This window comes from Carcharhinus amblyrhynchos, chromosome 25, assembly GCF_965287045.1.
Source record: "Carcharhinus amblyrhynchos chromosome 25, sCarAmb.v2.hapA, whole genome shotgun sequence".
Classification (NCBI taxonomy): domain Eukaryota; kingdom Metazoa; phylum Chordata; class Chondrichthyes; order Carcharhiniformes; family Carcharhinidae; genus Carcharhinus; species Carcharhinus amblyrhynchos.
In genome coordinates, this window is record NC_137348.1 from 10,711,550 (window position 1) to 10,730,627 (window position 19,078).

Consider the following 19,078-nt stretch of genomic DNA (forward strand, 5'->3'; position numbering starts at 1 on the left):
ATTGGGCAGATAGGTGGCAGATGGAATTTAATCCTGACAAATGCGAGGTGATGCATTTTGGAAGGAATAATGCAGAGAGGAGCTATGTGATAAAAGATGGACAGACTAGGAGTATAGACATACAGAGGGACCTGGGAGTGCAGGTTCACAAATCCATGAAGGTTGCGTCACAAGTGGAGAAGGTTCTTAGGAAGGCTTATGGAATGTTAGCCTTTATAGGAAGGGGTATAGAGTATAAAAGCTGCTGTCTAATGCTTCAGTTGTATAGAACGTTGGTTAGACCGCATTTGGAGTACTGCGTCCAGTTCTGGTCACCTTACTACCGGAAGGACGTGGAGTCTCTGGAAAGGGTGCAGAGGAGGTTTACCAGGATGTTGCCTGGCATGGAGGGGCTGGGTTAAGAGGAAAGGTTGGAGAAACTGGGACTATTCTCCTTGGAAAGATGGAGATTGAGGGGGGACATGATAGAGGTATATAAGATACTGAAGGAAATAGATAGAGTTAATAGTGAGAGACTGCTCCCTAGACTGGGTACAAATACGAGAGGTCATGATTTAAGGGTGAGGGGGGAGAGGTATAATTTGGAAGTGAGAGGAAGGTTCTTTACGCAGAGAGTTGTGGGGGTATGGAACGCGCTACTGAGTAGGGTGGTGGAGGCAGGAACATTGGACTTGTTTAAGGTTCAGTTAGATAGACACATGAGTGAAACGAGGATGGAGGGTTACGGTAGGGGCTATTAAATAACGTTAGAACCTCGGGAGACACCGGAAAAGCAGACTTGTAAGATTAACGTTTTTGTCTTTTTATTCCGCAGGTGGAGGTCCACCTTGTGTCAAACGAGGGGCATGCACACGGTGGGTCGTGCGTGGGCTGCTCTTGGAAGTTCCAGGAGTGGCCTAGTACTTCGTGTCGGTGTGTGTGCTTGATCCTGGACCGGTAGACGGGCGCCGCAACAGCTTGGTGACTAGCACTGCTGGCTGTGCAGATACATGGATTTGGGCCCGTGTCTGTGGGAGTTTGCGCATTCTCCCTGTGGTTGCGTGGGTTTCCTCCGGGCGCTCCGGTTTCCTCCCACACCCCAAAGATGTGCTCTTAGGCTGATTGGTTTTACCAAATTGACACTATTCTCCCCTGAATCTGGCTAAGTTAGGGGTTCCATTCGTAGACACGCAGGGTAGAATAGGTGTAGGGTGATGCGGCAGCGCGGGCTCGTTGGGCCGAAGGGCCTGTTTCCCGTGCTGGGTTGTTCTTTGTTTGTTAATTCTTATTAGTTTAGCACAGCCAATCAACCTAACCCGCACAGCTTTAGACTAGGAAGAAACCAGAGCACCCGGAGAAAACCCACACAAACGTGGGGAGAATGTGCAAACTCCACAGAGACAATGATCCAAGACTGGAATTGAACTCGGATCTATGGCGATGTGAGGCAGTAGTGTTGTTAATTGCTGTGCCACTATGCTGCTCCCCTAATGTGTGTCTCCAATTTACTTCTGAAAGCATCAATGCTTTTTCCCTCAGTCTCTCCCGGTGGTGGAGAGTTCTTCACCCTAACTATAGGTCAGGCCAATTGGACGCTTCTTTTAAAGAGCCAGTACAGACAGGATGGGCCAAATGGCCTCCTTCGGTTCCATCAGATTGTATGTCCATTCCCATGACCCAGTGTGTAACTCCCCTGATTGGGATTACCAATCTGGTGCTGGGTTTTGTCGAATTATGTGCGGTTTGCATGCTGTGCACTCTACTCACTGATATCTTTGACTCTGCCAATCCTCACCCAACCCATTTCCATGATATATTGATCTTTATCTCATCAATCCAGGCTAGCCTCAATATAAATACAAAATATAAAGTCAGTACAGATGACTTAACACGTTCCTCAGATCAAAGTCTCTGGCTGTTTACTAACTCAGTCCCTCAAACAATCACATTCTTCCATTCAGTCCCTCAATGTTACCTGTACATATTCTGCTGCAGGTCAAAGTTGAGAGGTTTACCGTTTTTCTTCCAAGTCACCTTGGGTTTAGGGGTTCCTGAAACCTCGCAGGTCAACTCTGCTTCAAGATTTGCCAGAGCTGTGATGTTAGTCGGAGCAGGACTTATGGTGGGAGCATCTAGCAGGAAGAAGGAGAATTAAGTAGAGCGAGACAGAAGCGGGGTGAGGAATTTTACTAAGGGGGTTTCTTTCACTGGGAATCAAAGAGGAGGATGTAGGGTCATAGAGCACTTCCAAAACTTGAAAAGACTGAAAGGTCAGCTGAGATTAATCAACAAGTAAAGTTTTAACGTTTTTTTAAAAGTTTACTTATTAGTAACACAAGTAGGCTTACATTAACAGTGCAATGAAGTTACTATGAAAATCCCCTAGTTGCCACACTCTGGCACTTGTTCAGGTACACTGAGGGAGAATTTAGCATGGCTGAAGCATCTAACCAGCATGTCTTTCAGACTGTGGGAAGAAACCAGAGCACCCAGAGGAAACCCACAGCAGACATGGGGAGAATGTGCAGACTCCACATATGCAATGAGCCATGCTGGGAATCGAACATGGGTCCCTGGCACTGTGAGGCAGCAGTGCTAACCACTGTGCCACCGGGCAGCTTTTTTTTATGCAACAGGCAATTCATAGCGAAATGTATCAATGCATAATGGAAATGTTATCTTTTACACAATGCTCTTACCTGGGCCTAACCTGCTCAATGATCGTGTTCTCATTTCCCTTTCCTGAAGTGATTTCATCCCTTCCCCCAACCAGAGTCTTGTGTTGATGTAATATTCCAGAGAGCCAGTGGGTGAAGGATAGAACTAAAGCCCATCTTTACACACTTTTGTGAACATTTATACGTTACAAGTATGCACCTCCGAGCTCAACAAGCCCTGTTTCAATCTGTATCTATTTCTAGGGAACAAGTGAATCATTAATTAATATTTTTTATTCAATCGTGGGACAAGATTGGTACTATAATGGACTGTGAAGATTATCTTGATCAATTGGGCCTGGGGGGGAGGGCGGAGGGTGGTGTCACAAATAGCAGATGGAGTTTAATTTAGATAAATGCGAGGTGATACATTTTGGTAGTTCGAGCGAGGACAGGACTTACTCAGTTAATGGTGGACCGTTGGGGAGAGTTATGAATCTACGGGTACATGTTCATAGCTCCTTTAAAGTGGAGTCACAGCTGGACAGAGTGGTGAAGGCAGCACTCAGCATGCTTGGTTTCATTGGCCAGAACATTGAATATAGGATTTGGGACATCTTGTTGAAGTTATACAAGACATTGGTAAGGCCACACTTGGAACGCTGTGTACAGTTCTGGTCACCCCATTACAGAAAGGATATTATTAAACTGGAAAAACTACAGAAAATATTTACTCGGATGCTACCGGGACTTGATGGTTTGAGTTATAAGGAGAGGCTGGGCAGACTGGGACTTTTTTCCCTGGAGCGTATGAGGCTTACGGGTGATCTTGTAGAGGACAGTAAAATAATGAGGGGTTTAAATAAGGTAGATGGACAACATCTTTTCCCAAAGGTAGCGGAGTCTAAAACTAGAGGGCATGATTTAAGGTGAGAGGGGAGAGATACAAAAGGGTCCAGAGGGGCAATTTTTTCACACAGAGGGTAGTGAGTGTCTGGAACAAGCTGCCAGATGTAGCAGGAGAGGCAGGTACAATTTTGTCTTTTAAAAACCAGTTAGACAGTTACATGGGTAAGATGGGTATAGAGGGATTATAGACCAAATTTGGGCAATTGGGACTGGCTTATGCGTTTTAAAAAAAAGGGCAGCATGGACAAGTTGGGCCGACGGGCCTGTTTCCATGCTGTAAGCCTCTAAGACTCTATGACATGGACATCGCTGATTGGCCAGCATTTATTGCCCATCTCTAGTTGCCCTTGAGAAGATGGTGGTGAGCTGCCTTCTTGAATCGCTGCAGTCCATGTGCTGTGGGTTGACCAACAATGCCATTCAAGAGAGAAATCCAGGATTTTGACCCAGCAACTGCGGAGGAACAGCAATATACTTCCAAGTCAGGATGGTGAGTGGCTTGGAGGGGAACTTGCAGGTGGAGGAGATCCCATACATCTGCTACCCTTGTCTTCCTAGATGGAAGTGGTTGTGGGTTTAGAAGGTGCTGTCTAAGAATCTTTGATGAATTTTTATAGTGTATCATGTAAATGGTACACACTGCTGCTACTGAACGTCGGTAATGGAGGGAGTGGATGTTTGTGGATGGGCTGCTTTGACCTGGATGGTGTCAAACTTCTTGAGTGTTGTTGGAGCTGCACCCCTCCAGGCAATGGGGAGTATTCCATCAAACTTCTGACTTGTGCCTTGTAAATGGTGGAGAGGCTTTGGGAGTCAGGAGGTGCCCACTACATAGCCTACAATTAAGCAAAATTAACACACAACTAACAATTTGAGTGTCCCTTCCTTTCCCTCGCCAGATATGGGACCTTTTTCTCATGTCTCCTCTGTCCTGTTGAGTTTGATGCAACACACACTATGTTTATATAGCCTGAGACCAGAGGGGTAAGCTCACTGCCTCAAAAGTCTCCTGGCAGCTTTGCCATTCAAGTCAACATACCCAAGACTTGTAGCTCTATCCGATGATGATCGGTGCCAACCATGTTTGATGCTGTGCAAAGGTAGCGCCCCGAGTCCAAAACCTGGACTGAAAGGATTCGTAGGGATCCCCCAGACAGAAAGTCAAACCTGCGAGGAAATCAAAAAGAAACCTCCAACCAGAGAGCAAAGGAGAGACATAATACCATATGACAATCAGAAATTGGAGCAGAATTAGGCCATTCGGCCCATTAAGTCTGCTCCACCATTCAATTGTGGCTACATTTCTTAACCCCATTCTTCCAGTTTGCCCCAAAACCCTTGATCGTAGAATCATAATCCAAAAGGGAAAATGCTGGAAAATCTCAGAAAGTCATCTGGACTCGAAATGTCATCTCTTTTCTCTCCTTACAAATGCTGCCAGACCTGCTGAGATTTTCCAGCATTTTCTCTTTTGGTTTCAGATTCCAGTCTCTGCAGTAATTTGTTTATATCATAGCATCCTTACAGTGCTGAAGGAGGCCATTCGGCCCATCAAGTCTGCACCAACTACAAGCCCACCCAGGCCCTATCCCCATAGCCGTACGCATTTAGCACACTAATCCCCCTAACCTATATATCTTTGGACATTCAAGGACAATTTATCATGGCCAATCCACCTAACCTGGGAATATCGGGAAAAGAAACAGACAAAGTTCCCACTGCTGATCACTTTGTAAAGGACGTCAATCAGAAACGTGGATGGATGGGTGAGGAGAGTGTGTGCTCATGGATAGAGACAGCATTTAAACCCACTGTGATGCTCTCTCTCCAAAGCTGAACAACCAGCTTGGCTCACTTACAAAGGATGGTGACTGGCGTGAGGGTCAAGAGGGGTAACTGACACTCAGCGTTGTGGAACTGTAATAAAAACTGCAAAAAAGCTCAGCAGATCTGGCAGCATCTGTGGAGGCAGAAACTGAGATAACGGCCAGAATTTTCCAGCCACTCCCCCCAACCCGCCACTGTTGCAAACACTTGACCAAATCTCTGTTCACTGCAGTGCGACTCAGAGAATCTCGCTGGTGTGAACGGCCAGAAAATTCCACCAATGTTTCAAGTCCAACATAACTCTTCTTTATAGAATCATAGAATCCCTACACTGCAGAAGGAGGCCATTCAGCCCCTCGAGTCTGCACCAACCACAATCCCACCCATCCTCTATCCCCGCAGCCCACATATTTACCCTGCTCATCCGCCTGACACTGAGGGAGAATTTAGCATGGCCAATCAACCTAACCTGCACATCTTTGGACTGTGGGAGGAAACCGGAGCATCCAGAGGAAAACCATGCAGACAGGGGGAGAACGTGCTGACTCCACACAGTGACCCAAGCTGGGAATCGAACCTGGGTCCCTGGCACTGTGAGGCAGCAGTGCTAACCACTGTGCCACCCTTCTTCTTTTGCACACACTGCCTGACCTGTTCAGGTTTTTTTTACTGTGGACTTGTACCTCTATAAGAGCCAGCAACCTCAAAAGAAGAAGATAGAAGATTGACAAAAAGGATTTGACTCGAGATCACAAGTAAATGGACCAGCAACAAATAGAGATGGAGCCAGGATCCTGAGAATTAAAGAACTGAATAATCTCACATTAAGGTAAGGGTGACTATGGTTATAAAAAGGTGCAGCTCTGAAGAAGAGCGGTTTATGTTCCTTTGCCCACACTTACTGAGCAATCTACAATCTTATGTTCTTATGTTCTTACAAGGCTCAAGTCAGGAGTGTGATGGAATACTCTTCACTTGCCTGGATGGGTGCAGCTCCAACAATACTCAAGAAGCTCCACACCATCCAGGGCAAAACAGCCCCCTTGATTGGCACATCTACAAACATCCACTCCCTCCACCTCCCGTTTATAGTGATGCACCATCTGTAAGTTCCTCTCCAAGACACACACCATTCTGATTTGGAATGATAATTGCTGTTCTTTCGCAATCGCTGGGTCAAAATTCTGGAACTCCCTCCCTAACAGCACTGTGGGTATACCTACACCGGAGGGATTGCAGCGGTTCAAGAAAGCAGCTCACCACCACCTTCTCAAGGGCAAATAGGAATGGATAATAAATGCTGGGGAGGTCTTGTGGCACAGTGGGTTTGCATTCCTGCCTCTGAGCCAGAAGCTCTGGGTTTGAGTCCCACCCCAGGACTTGATGTCCAAGGAAGATGCTTTCATAATGCAGCCAAACAGGTTGAGTGTCAACGTGCAAAATCCTTCCAAATGTGCCAATGAGTCATAGAGGTTTACAGCTGGGAACAGACCCTTTGGCCCAACTTGTTCATACTGCCCTTTTTTTAACCACTAAGCTAGTCTCAATTGCCCATATTTGGCCTATATCCCTCTATACCCATCTTACCTATGTAATTGTCTAATTGCTTTTTAAAAAACAAATTGTACCCACCTCTACTACTACCTCTGCAGCTTGTTCCAGACACTCACCACCCTCTGTATGAAAAAATTGCCCCTCTGGACCCTTTTGTATCTCTCCCCTCTCACTTTAAACCTATGCCCTCTAGTTTTAAACTCCCCTACCATTAGGAAAGTATATTGACTATTTAGCGGATCTGTGCCCCTCATTATTTTATAGACCTCTATGAGATCACCCCTAAATCTCCTATGCTCCAGGAAAAAGAGCCCCAGTCTATCCAGCCTCTCATTGCAATGGCTGGTGATAAGAGTGGGAAACACTCTTGGTCAGTCACTCCTGATGCAGAGTGATGCCCCTCAAGCTATAAGCCCCTGGCGATAGACTGGTAACCTGTTCCAGGAATTACTAGCTGTGCAACCACTAAGTGTGGGATGAGAATTGGAACTGGAATAGGTGCTGGTCTATCCAGCAACCCCCACATCCTGTGAACAAATAAATCAATTAGAAGCCTTCTATGATTTGCCTGTACCTGGAGCTGTCTGTGGGCAGCAAACGGCCATCCTTCCTCCAAGTGATGGTTGGCTTTGGGATGCCCTGGGTCTCACATTCTAATAGAGCAGCCTGGTTGGTGAAGACTGAGAGTAATGGGGAGCTGGCTGTGATGGTCGGAGTAACTGGAATACAGGTAATAAAACACCAGGTCAATCAGTCCAGGGGAAAAAAATCCTGGATTTAACATGTAGAATAACAGACCAATGTAAATTTACACTCCGTTATTACCAACCCACTGACCAGTGAACATATCTTCCCCTGAATTAATTTATCAAAAGCCTGCAGCATTGTGAGTGGGTTTTATTAATCTCCTCAGCCGTTTACACTGCCCCAGTGAAGAGGGAACAGAGGATTGTGCGACTCTGCACTCACCATGGACAATAACGTTAAAGACCCGGGTCATCTGTCCTGCAATGTTGCTGGCAAGGCACCTATACTGACCAGCATCTGAGGCTACAACATTACTGATCGCCAGGAACTGACTGTCTGGCACATTCTGGATGTGAGAATTAGCCTAGAAAAAACAAGACAGAAGAATTTGGATCACAAAAAGTAAATGTAACCACAGTCACAAAACCCTGATCTCCAAGTAGCAAGGGGTACATACAGTGCACTACCCAAACCTATCTCATACCGTTCCCAAACACCTCCTGCACACATCACAATATAGAATCATAGATTCTATGAAGATTATTTGGCCCATCGAATCTGCACTAACCACAATCCCACCCAGGCCCTTTCCCCGTAACCCCATGCATTTACCCGAGCTGGTCTCCCTGACACTAAGGGTTAATTTAGCATGGCAAATCCACCTAACCCGCACATCTTTGGACTGTGGGAGGAAACCGGAGCACCTGGAGGAAACCCATGCAGACATGGGAAGAACGTGCAAAAACTCCACACAAGCTAGGAATCGAACCAGGGTCCTTGATGCTGTGAGGCAGCAGTGCTAACCACTGTGCCCCTGTGCCGTCCGATTGTGCCACTGTACCACCCGACTGTGCCACCATGCTACATTGTCTTTGAACACTTGATGAATAATCTCGGCTTACTTTTTGATCTTTTCAAGTCAGAAAAGTGTCCTATGATCCTGTAAATCTCCTTAGTTTTTCCATGAACAAAACCCCCTCAGCAAAAGCAGCACGGTGGCACATTGGTTAGCACTGCTGCCTCACAGCACCAGAGGCCAGAGCTCAATTCTGGCCTTGGGTCACTCTCTGTATGGAGCTTGCACGTTTTTTATTATTCATTTGTGGGACATGGGCCCATCCTTAGTAGCCCGAGAGCAGTTGAGAGTCAACCACATTGCTGTGGCTCTGCAGTCACACGTAGGCCAGCAGATTCCCTTCCCTAAAGGACATTAATGAACCAGATGGGTTTTTCCGACAATTGACAATGGCTTCATGGTCATCAGTAGATTCTTAATGCAAGACTTTTTTTTATTGAATTCAAATTCCACCATCTGCTGTGGCAGGATTTGAACCTGGGTCCTCAGAACATTAGCTGAGCTTCTGGATTAACAGTCTAGCAATAATACCACTAGACCATCGCCTCCCACTATGTTCTCCCCACGTGTGCATGGGTTTCCTCTGGGTGCTCCAGTTCCTCCCACAGTTCCAAGATGTGCAAGTTAGGTGGCTTGGCCATGCTAAATTGCCCCTTAGTTTAGTTTATTTATTAGTGTCACAAGTAGGATTACATTAACACTGCAATGAAGCTAGTGTGATCGTGTCCCAAGAAGTGTAGGTTAGATGGATTAGCCATGGTAGATGTGTGGATTTTACAGGGATAGGTAGAGGAGAGGGCCTGAGTAAGATTCTGAGTCAGAGAGTCAGTGCAGACTTGATGGGACAAATGGCTTCTTCTGCACTGTAGATATTCTATGAATCTATGATTCTACAAACACTTGACCCATTCCTATCTTATTCTATTTAATTTTCTTGCTTCCTGCTACACATCACATGGAAATTTGGAATTGTGCCAATGTCCCATCTAGTGATTTCAGAAATTGCCCTTGACTACAAACTCAAAGATCAAATTGAATCTTAAATTGTTTATCTCAGATAGACCATGATTGCTATAACCTGGTACAGTCAGAAATATTGCTTTGAGCTATCAGCTTAAGAGGTGAACTGTTGAGCTTGAATGATGGGAGTGTTACTCAGGTTGTAACTGTGACACAATTCTTAAATATTATCATTTCCAAAAGCTGACAATGCAGAATATATACTATCATAGAATCCCTACAACGTAGAAGAGGCCATTCGGCCCATTGAGACTGCAACAGCTCTTGACAGAGTAACTTATCTGGGCTTTCTCCCCTGTCCTATTCCCGTAATCCCATACATCTCCCATGGCTGTTGGACTATGGGAGGAAACCGGAGCACCCGGAGGGAACCCACGCAGATACGGGGGTGCAGACTCCACACACACAGTGACCCAAGGCCGGAAGTGAATTCAGGTCCTTGGCGCTATGAAACAGCAGTGCTAACCCACTGTGTAACCATACTAGCACGTGGACTACCTGATTGGAAAGAAAGTGAAGGCCATGTACACCTATTAAAGTTGACTGTCCAAAAACACTTACTTGTAATGGGACATCGTTCTTGAACCACTGGACAATGGGAGGTGGATCAGCCTCGGTTTTGCATTCCAGGCTCAGCTGCTCATTGGCCAGCAGAGTAACTACCTCAACATCACTGGAGCCCACGCTGTGTGGAGGGACTGGATGAAGCAGAGAGAAACACAACTGAAACATGGTGCACCTGGTCAAATATCAAATTGGAAATGGATCAAACCGAAACAGAAAGGCAAGCATCAAATCGGGGATACGGATACACAGGGAGATAGTGATAGAGGATGGCACGGTGATGCTACCTCACAGCTCCAGGGACCCAGATTCCATTCACAGCTTGGGTCACTGTCTGTGCAGTTTGCACGTTCTCCCCTTGTCTGCGTGGGTTTCCTCCTAGTGTCCTGGTTTCCTTCCACAGTCCGAAAGGCATTGGACATGCTAAATTCTCCTTGAGTGTATCCAAACAGGTGCCAGAGTGTGGCGACTAGGGAACTTTCACAGTACCATCATTGCAGTGTTAATGTAAGTCTGCTTGTGGCACTAAATAAATTTTTAAAAAGTAGTCTACAGAACTTTAGTTAGGCCACATTTGGCCTAATATTGCATACACTTCCGGTCACCACACGACCAGAAGGATGCGGAGGCTTTGGAGAGGGTACAGAAAATGTTTACCAGGATGTTGCCTGGTTTGGAGGGTTTTTGCTATGAGGAGAGATTGGACAAACTTGGTTTATTTTCATTTGAATGTTAGGGGCTGACAGGCAACCTCATAGAAGGTTACAAAATTATGAAAGGCATAGATAGAATGGATAGTTGGAGTCTTTTTCCCAGGGTAGAAACGTCAAATACTAGGGCACACGAGTTTAAGGTAAAAAGGAGAAAGTCAAAAGAAGATGTGAGAGGCAAGTTCTTTACACAGAGGGTGGTAAGTGCCTGAATGCACTGCCAGAGGAGATGGTGGAATCAGAAACAACAGCAACGTTTAAGAAGCTTCTTGACAGATACATGATTTTCACACAGAGGGTGCTGAGTGTCTAGAACAGGCTGCCAGAGGCAGTAGCAGAGGCGGGTACGATTTTGTCTTTTAAAAGCGTTATATGGTTAAGATGGGTATAGAAGGATATGGGCCAAATGCAGGCAATTGGGACTAGCTTAGTGGTTAAAAAAAAGAGGCGGCATGAACAAGTTGGGCTGAAGGGCCTGTTTCCATGCTGTAAATCTCTATCACCTCTATTAGACATGGAATAGAGGGATATGGACCGCCGAGAGACAAAAGTTTTTTAGTGAAGAAAGGAGTCATGTGTTAGCGTGGACTTGGTGGGCCAAAGGGCTTGTTCCTGTGCTGCATTGCTCTTTGTTGTTCTTTGTACTCCATGAAATTGAATGGCTGTGAAGATGTCAGGATGAACACAAAAACCAGGACAGGGTAGATTTAAGATGGACCAGATATCAAAGGACAAATGGCCTCTGCTTACTGCATAGTTTCTGGCACTGATTTACAGACCATTCCTCTGATACCGAGCCCCAGGATTTCATGTATACTGTTGTGGAAGATTCTAAGTGATATCCATTCAATGGCAGCAGCTGTAATAAGTCCTCGGGGGCAGAAGTCTGTTCACCAAATTCCTTTTATTTACGAATCTGACAACAGCGTACAGAATGCTTTCAATCAGTAGGCTACACTAGGAGTGCCAGAGGAACTGACACTCCTGGTTAAATATGAAGCAAGAGGCTCCCTGATTGACCTTCCCATCAATTTGGCCCTTAATCAGGGAGTTCATACTCTAACCGGTCCACCACAATTGCCTCATTAAAGTCATTACAATCGCAATGCTTGGTTATGTCATTACCATTCACGCTGTAAAGTGTAGGCGTGGTTCAGAGCATCAGGAATTTAAGTTACAAGGAAAGCAGATACTTTGCCACATGGAAGTAGATTGAACATCTATCTGCAAGACTAAAATGAAACTGAGGATAGGGGACAGGACAAGGAGAAAAACATGAAAAAAGAAAATTTAAATGATATAACCATACCGTTTATCGTTACTAAAAACTGCAGCTGATCCTCACCAGCCGGATTTGTTGCCAGGCAGGTATAGAGTCCTGCATCTTCCACCTGTGAGAAACCACAGTGTAAACATTATGTCCAGTAATTTACCATTAACATGGACCCTATAGTAAAATGTCTAATGTCCCAACTGGGTTAGGGGTTGTGGGATGTACACAAAAAGAAAAAGATTTGCAGGTTTAGTTTCAAACTAACAACAACAGATTTATTGAGGAAACTGTTGCCCGTACAGAGTAGAAAATGAAAGCAGACAGGAGTCTATGAAACATCCTAATGACTTCACCATCAAATCATGTGACTGGCTCTTAAAGCAATCATACAACCATTTAAATCTATAGCAAAAAGGAACATTGTTAGAAGCTTTAGACACACTTTAAATTTAGATTTCCTGTCCCTTCTCCAACCAGCAGAATAAGCAGATGAGTAACTCTTGTTCTTCATTAGACTGGAGAATACAGATTTTCAAAGCCAATGGTCCATTGTGGTCCACTGCCCAGTTTTCCCCCTCTCCCTATGGGACACACATGTCTGTAGGATGGGGAACAGAGGATATATCAATCCCCTCCACCTGCCTATAGCAGTGTATGCTGCAGAATCCTGATTTCAGTGTTGTATGCCCAGAACCATCGCTGATCCCAGGGTAAGTCAGTGGATGACAGGATCGGGACAGCACGGTGGCACAGTGGTTAACATTGCTGCCTCACAGTGCCAGTGACCTGGGTTCCCGGCTTGGCTGACTATCTATGTGGCATTTGTACATTCTCTCCGCCTCTGTGTGCGTTTTCTCCAGGTGCTCCAGTTTCCTCCAGTCCAAAAGACATGCTGGTTAGGTGCACTGGCCTTGCTAAACTCTCCCTCAGTGTACCTGAACAGGCACCGGAGTGTGGCAACTAGGGGATTTTCACAGTAAGTTCACTGCAGTGTTAATATGAGCCTATTTGTGACACTAACAAATAAACTTTAAACTATACAAACTCAACTTCCTGAAGAAGTTCCATAGCCACAGTGATGCCGTCCATCCCCCCATGTTTTTTGTCCTATCCAGGTTAAAATTAAGGTGCATTTTTTGAGCAGTTAATGAAGCTGGAACAATGAGAGAATCCAAATGCCAATTCAGCTCTGTCACACCTCCATTTGCAAAGCTGGTCAAGTGGTCAATATCCCTTTATACATCGCTGCCAAAATGGGTGAAAAGAGTTACTCCAACCAATAAAACAGCCGATAAGCTGAAGAATCGCCTACCTGCACGCTCTCTATCCTGAGCACCTCTCCATCACTCAGCACCGAGCCCAGAGGCACTCCGTCCTTCACCCAGCTTATTTCAGGGAGAGGGACTCCCACTGCTGCGCACACCAGCTCCAGGGGACTACTCAGCAGGACGGACACTTCCTGCGGCATCTCAGAGTCAGAAATCTGCGGTGGTTCTACAGGGTGAGATTTTTACTGAGAGCGGAAAACACGACATTGTGCGAGTTCCCAGTTTCACAATGTTCCCATCCTCCAATCATCACACATAACAACAACAACTGCCATTATAAATAGTGCTTAATGAAATAAAACGTCTTCACAAGAATACCATCAAACACATATATAGATAAAGGTGGATTTTAAGGAGTTCAGATAATCATCTGGTAGTGCAGAATTTGAGCATTGCTGAAAAAAGACATTCTGTCGAAGCTTTTCATCTTGCACTCATCAAGACAATCACAAGAATAATAAAGTCGGGGAAACAACAACTTTATTATGCATGAGAAGACTGCTGGTTGACTGACAAGAGCGAATTCTGATTGGTAGAGGTGTTGCTGTGAAAAATGCACCAGTTGATGGTGACTGTTAGTTAACTTCCAAAACAATTGTTTGAAAATTTGAGCTTGGCAGCCTGACTCATACTAGCAAAGCTTTGTCCTGAGGAATGAATCAGCCCATGGCTATCACTTACTGTGTTTCACTGAAATGGGTGCAATGTGTTCACGGTCAGCATTCTCTTCTCAGACAGTATGAATTTGTTTGCCCTGACATTGGTGTTCATGTGATCGTCCTGATGTGTACAAGGCAAAATATTTTGACGAAATGTCTATTTTCAGCAATATTCGAGTTTTAAGGAGTCTTAAAGGATGAGCGAGAGGTAGAAAGGTTTAGCGAGGGAATTCCAGAGTTCAGGGCCCAGGCAACTGATGAATACAAGACAAAATAGTTTGACAAAACGTCTATTTTCAGCAATATTCAAGTTTTAAGGAGTCTTAAAGGATGAGCGAGAGGTAGAGAGGTTTAGAGAGGGAATTCCAGAGTTCAGGGCCCAGCAAACAGAAAATACAGCCCCCAGTGTTTCTATGCTTTGAAGGGTGCATTGTGGTCTTGGAAATCACTGCTGGAGCACAGTTGCTATAAAAAAAAAAGGAAGCACAATAATTTGAACGATGTTACAAGCAGAGATAAGTCTCCTATACTGTCATATCTGAAGTCTTGTGGTACAATGGGTAAACATAGAAACACAAAATAGGAACAGGAGTGGCCATTTGGCTCATAAAACCTGTTCTGCCATTCAATGTGATCCTCTATTTCAACACCATATTCCTGCTCTCTCCGCATATCCCTTACTGCCTTCAGAGTTTAGACATCCATTTCCTTCTTAAATATATTCAGTGATTTGGCCTCCAGTGTCTTCTGTGCTAGAGAATTCCACAGGTTCACCACCCTCTGTACAGTTCTGGTCACCCTATTGTATACAGGATATCAGTAAACTAAAAAAAGTACAGAAAAGATTTACCGGGATGGTACCGGGACTTGATGGTTTGAGTTACAAGGAGAGGCTGGATAGACTGGGACTCTTTTGTATGGAGTGTAGGAGGCTGAGGGGTGATTTTATAAAGGTCTATAAAGTAATGAGGTGCATAGATGAGGCAGATAGTCAACATGTTTTCCCAAAGAGAGTGAAGTCTAAAACTAGAGGACAAAGGTTTAAGGTGAGAGGGGAGAGATACAAAAGGGTCCAGAGGGGCACACAGAGGGTGGTGAGTGTCTGGAACAAGCTGCCAGAGGCAGTTGTAGAGGTGGGTACAATTTTGTCTTTTAAAAAGCATTTAGGCAGTTACATGGATAAGATGGGTATAGAGGGATATGGGCTACATGCGCAATTGGGACCAGCTTAGTGGTTATAAAAAAGGGGCGGCGTGGACAAGTTGGGCCGAAGGGCCTATTTCCAAGCTGTAAACCTCTATGACTCTGAGTGAAGAGATTTCTTTTTGTCTTAGTCCTAAATGGCCTCCTCTGTATCCTGAAACTGTAACCCTCTGTGGCGTCCCTGCCTCTGAGCCAGAAGCTCAGAGTTTGAGTCCCACCCCAGGTCTTGATGGCCAAGGAAGCTGTGTTGGGTATCAATCTGTAGATTGACCTGCAAATCCTCCTAACACGCGCCACTTGCAGACAGTGAGAGCGGGAGAGATTCCTGGTCAGCCATGTGATGGAAAGAAAGCTGGAACCTCTGCCATCATTATCCATTGCTCAGACTACAACACGCTTGTCAAAGTGCATGTTGCCACAGCAACCTGAGCTCCCCGAGTGAACGTAACATATCACCATCAATGTTGTGCCTCAGCACATTTCCCTCAGCCCACCCACCGTGAAGTTACCCATGTTGTATCATTGGGTCATTTAAAACTGGTGGTTTGAGATAGCCTGAGAGATTATTTTGTATTTGTGGCTTAAAACTGGAGAAAAAAAGACTTGCATTGACATTGCACCTTTCACAATCACAGCACCTTTCACAAATGAGGTAAGGAAGAATTTCTTCATCCAGAGATGGTGAATCTGTGGAACTCTTTGCCACAGAGGGCAGTGGGGGCCAGGTCATTGAATGTCTTTAAGTCAGAGATAGATAGGTTCTTGATCAATAAGAGGATCAAAGATTACGGGGAGAAGGCAGGAGAATGGGGATGAGAATGACTGAATGGCAGAGCAGATTCAATGGGCTGAATGGCCTAATTCTGCTCCAATATCTTATGGTCTTAGGACGTCTCAAAGCACTTTACAGCTAATGAAGTAGTTTTAAAGTGTAGTCCCTCTTGTAATGTAGGTAACATGACATCTAGGATGGGATTTTCCGGCTGAACTTGTCCCAGGACTGGAAAATTCCCACTCATGGTCAATGGCCCTTTGCATTCATATTTCTTCTGCATCTGCCATGCAGATGCCCACACACTCAGCCTGTCAAATCATACTGTAGCATCTCTGCATCCTCCTCACAGCTCACACTCCCACTCAACTTCATATCATCTGCAAATTTGGGGATAATACATTTAGCTCCCTCTTCCAAATTATTAATACATAATGTGAACAGTTGGGGTCCTAGCACAGATCCCCGCAGAACACAATTATTTACTCTTTGCCAATCAGAAAAAGACCCATTTATGCCAAAACTTTGTTCCCTATCTGCTAACCAGGTTTCTATCCACCTCAAGACATTACCTGCAATCTCATGTGCTTTAACTTTAGATAGTAGTCTGTTACGTGAGACCTTGTCGAAACCCTTCTGAAAGTCTAAATAAACCACATCCACTGGTTCTCCTTGGTCAACTCTACTAGTTACCAGAAACCTAGGAGACTGTTGTTGACTATCTCATTCTCACCGAGTTACTGGTTAACCAGGGGAAATTAAAACCATGGGTGGAGAGAGGAAATAAGTTTGAATAGACAAAGAGTGCATGTCAATCCAATGAGGAAAGGGGTGTGTATAACCTTTGAACTGTTTGACAGCTCAGATCATCAGAGTTTCCCTTTAAGAGTGCGCCCATTCACAGTGCGTCCGTCACTCACCCATGACTATCAGGTTGAAGTGTCTTGAAGCCTTGCCTGCCTCATTCGCAGCGAGGCAGGAATACCATCCAGCATCAGCAATACTGACAGACGGCAGCTGTAGTCTCATCCCACTGCTCTCAGGCATCAGGTCATTGGGCACCAGCAGCTCACCATCCTTCAACCAGGAGAACGTAGGGGGTGGGAGACCACCGACATCGCACGTGAAGGATACTGAAGCTCCTCTCACCACCATCACTTCCTCAGTGTCTCTGGGATTCTCAAACCTTGGAGGATCTGGATGAGGATGGTGGGAGAGAGACGGGGAATCGAAGAGTCACAGAACTGCAAAAAATTGAGGCCATTCAGCTCATAATGTGTGTGCCATTCCTCCGGATGAACAATTCACCAGGTGCCACTCCAACCTCTCCCTGTAGCTCAGCACATTCTTCCTTTTCAGGTAACAATCCAATTCCCTGTTGAATGCTTCAACTGATCCAGCCTCCGCCACATCGCAGGCAGCACTCTCCCAATCCTAACCAGTCACTACTTCAAAACAGCTTCCTATCTTCTCTGTCCAGACTTCACCCCTTGGTCAAAGCTCCTCTCAACCTTGTCAACTTCCTCTCAACGTTCTTGATAACAGCAACATCACTAAAACATATCAGAGCAAAATTGTTTCCTGAATTGGACCATCATTGGGTCAATTTATTTCTCTAGGCCTGTGGCAGGAATAGGCACTGTACCTGGGGCAGCATGGTGGCACAGTGGTTGGCACTGCTGCCTCACAACACCAGGGACCTGGGTTCCGTTCCCGGTTTGGGTCACTGTCTGTGTGGAGTTTGCATGTTCTCCCAGTATCTACGTGGGTTTCCTCCAGGTGCTCCGGTTTCCTCCCACAGTCTGAAAGACGTGCTGGTTAGGTGCATTGGCCATGCTAAATTCTTCCTCAGTGTACCCGAACAGATGCCAGAGTGTGGCAACTAGGGGAGTTTCACAGCAACTTCATTGCAGTATTAATATAAGCTTACTTGTGATACTAAGAAATAAATTAAGAGGGAGGAATGTCCTTGAGCTTCCTGAAGAGCAGGAGCTAGAAGATCCTGGGCACTAGACATCACCTGGCACAGGCCCCAGGACAGCTCTGATAAATAGGGAGGGGAGAGTCCAGGAACTCTTTGAAGAGTATTGTCACCTCTCCAAGCTTCTGAGGCAAATATAAAAAGCCCCTTACACCACTTGAAGAGGAGCTGGGACGTCCTGGCCAATATTTATCCCTCAATTAACATCACTTGATTTGATCTGATTACTGTGGGAGTTGATGTTAAGAATGAAGAAAAATTACAGCACAGGAACAGTCCCTTTGGCCCTCCAAGCCTGCACCGACCATGCTGCCTGTGTGAATTAAAACCCCCTATCCTCCCAGGCACCATATGCCTCTATTCCCACCCTGTTCATGTATTTGTCAAGATGCCCCTTAAAAGTCACTATTGTATCTGTTTCCACTACCTCCCCCGGCAGCGACCATCCTCTGTGTAAAACACCAGCCTCGTACGTCTCCTTTAAACCTTGCCCCTCGCACCTTAAACGTATGCCCCCTAGTAATTGACTCTTCCACCCTGGGAAAAAACTTCTCACTTTCCACTCTGTTCATGCCCCTCATGATCTTGTGGACTTGTATCGCCCCTTACCTAGTCTCTATTCCGACTGCATGATAGTCAACTCTCTCCAGACTCCAACATTTAACCCCTTGGCCTCTATTTTCTAAAAACTGCTTCCTTTTAAAACCTATGCTTATTGTTATTTAATCACAATTGGTTCTCACCCCAGCTTCTTCTTCAAGTTTACTGGAGTCCTGTATTATGACCCATGACCCTTTCACCAAATTTGGCAATCAGGTGGAACCTAGACATTTAAATGACCATCTGCAGTGTTAAGGATTATTGTTGGAGTGGGTGGGGGACACGGTGGGTGGGTGGATGGATGGATGAGAGGGACAGGTAGTAGAGTTGAGGACACAGTCAGATCAGCCATGGAGTTACCGAATGGCGGATCAGGCTTGAAGGGCTGAATGGCTTCCTCCTATTTCTTAAGCATGTTCTTACATCAAGCATCACTGGG

At 45.4% G+C, this 19,078-nt stretch overlaps 1 protein-coding gene across 1 annotated transcript in view; it reads right to left on the reverse strand.

The window, feature by feature from the left end:
* The window catches only part of LOC145358107 (hemicentin-1-like), a 359,590-nt gene that overhangs the window by 66,846 nt on the left and 273,666 nt on the right, over positions 1 to 19,078 (reverse strand). The window contains exons 65-72 of the mRNA XM_080211781.1: positions 16,979 to 17,254; positions 13,409 to 13,590; positions 12,133 to 12,214; positions 10,111 to 10,247; positions 7,896 to 8,037; positions 7,501 to 7,645; positions 4,585 to 4,712; positions 1,955 to 2,111 (exon numbers count right to left, since the gene is read on the reverse strand). Coding sequence (XP_080067907.1) covers positions 1,955 to 2,111; positions 4,585 to 4,712; positions 7,501 to 7,645; positions 7,896 to 8,037; positions 10,111 to 10,247; positions 12,133 to 12,214; positions 13,409 to 13,590; positions 16,979 to 17,254 — 1,249 coding nt within the window. The remainder of the gene's footprint in view (positions 1 to 1,954; positions 2,112 to 4,584; positions 4,713 to 7,500; positions 7,646 to 7,895; positions 8,038 to 10,110; positions 10,248 to 12,132; positions 12,215 to 13,408; positions 13,591 to 16,978; positions 17,255 to 19,078) is intronic.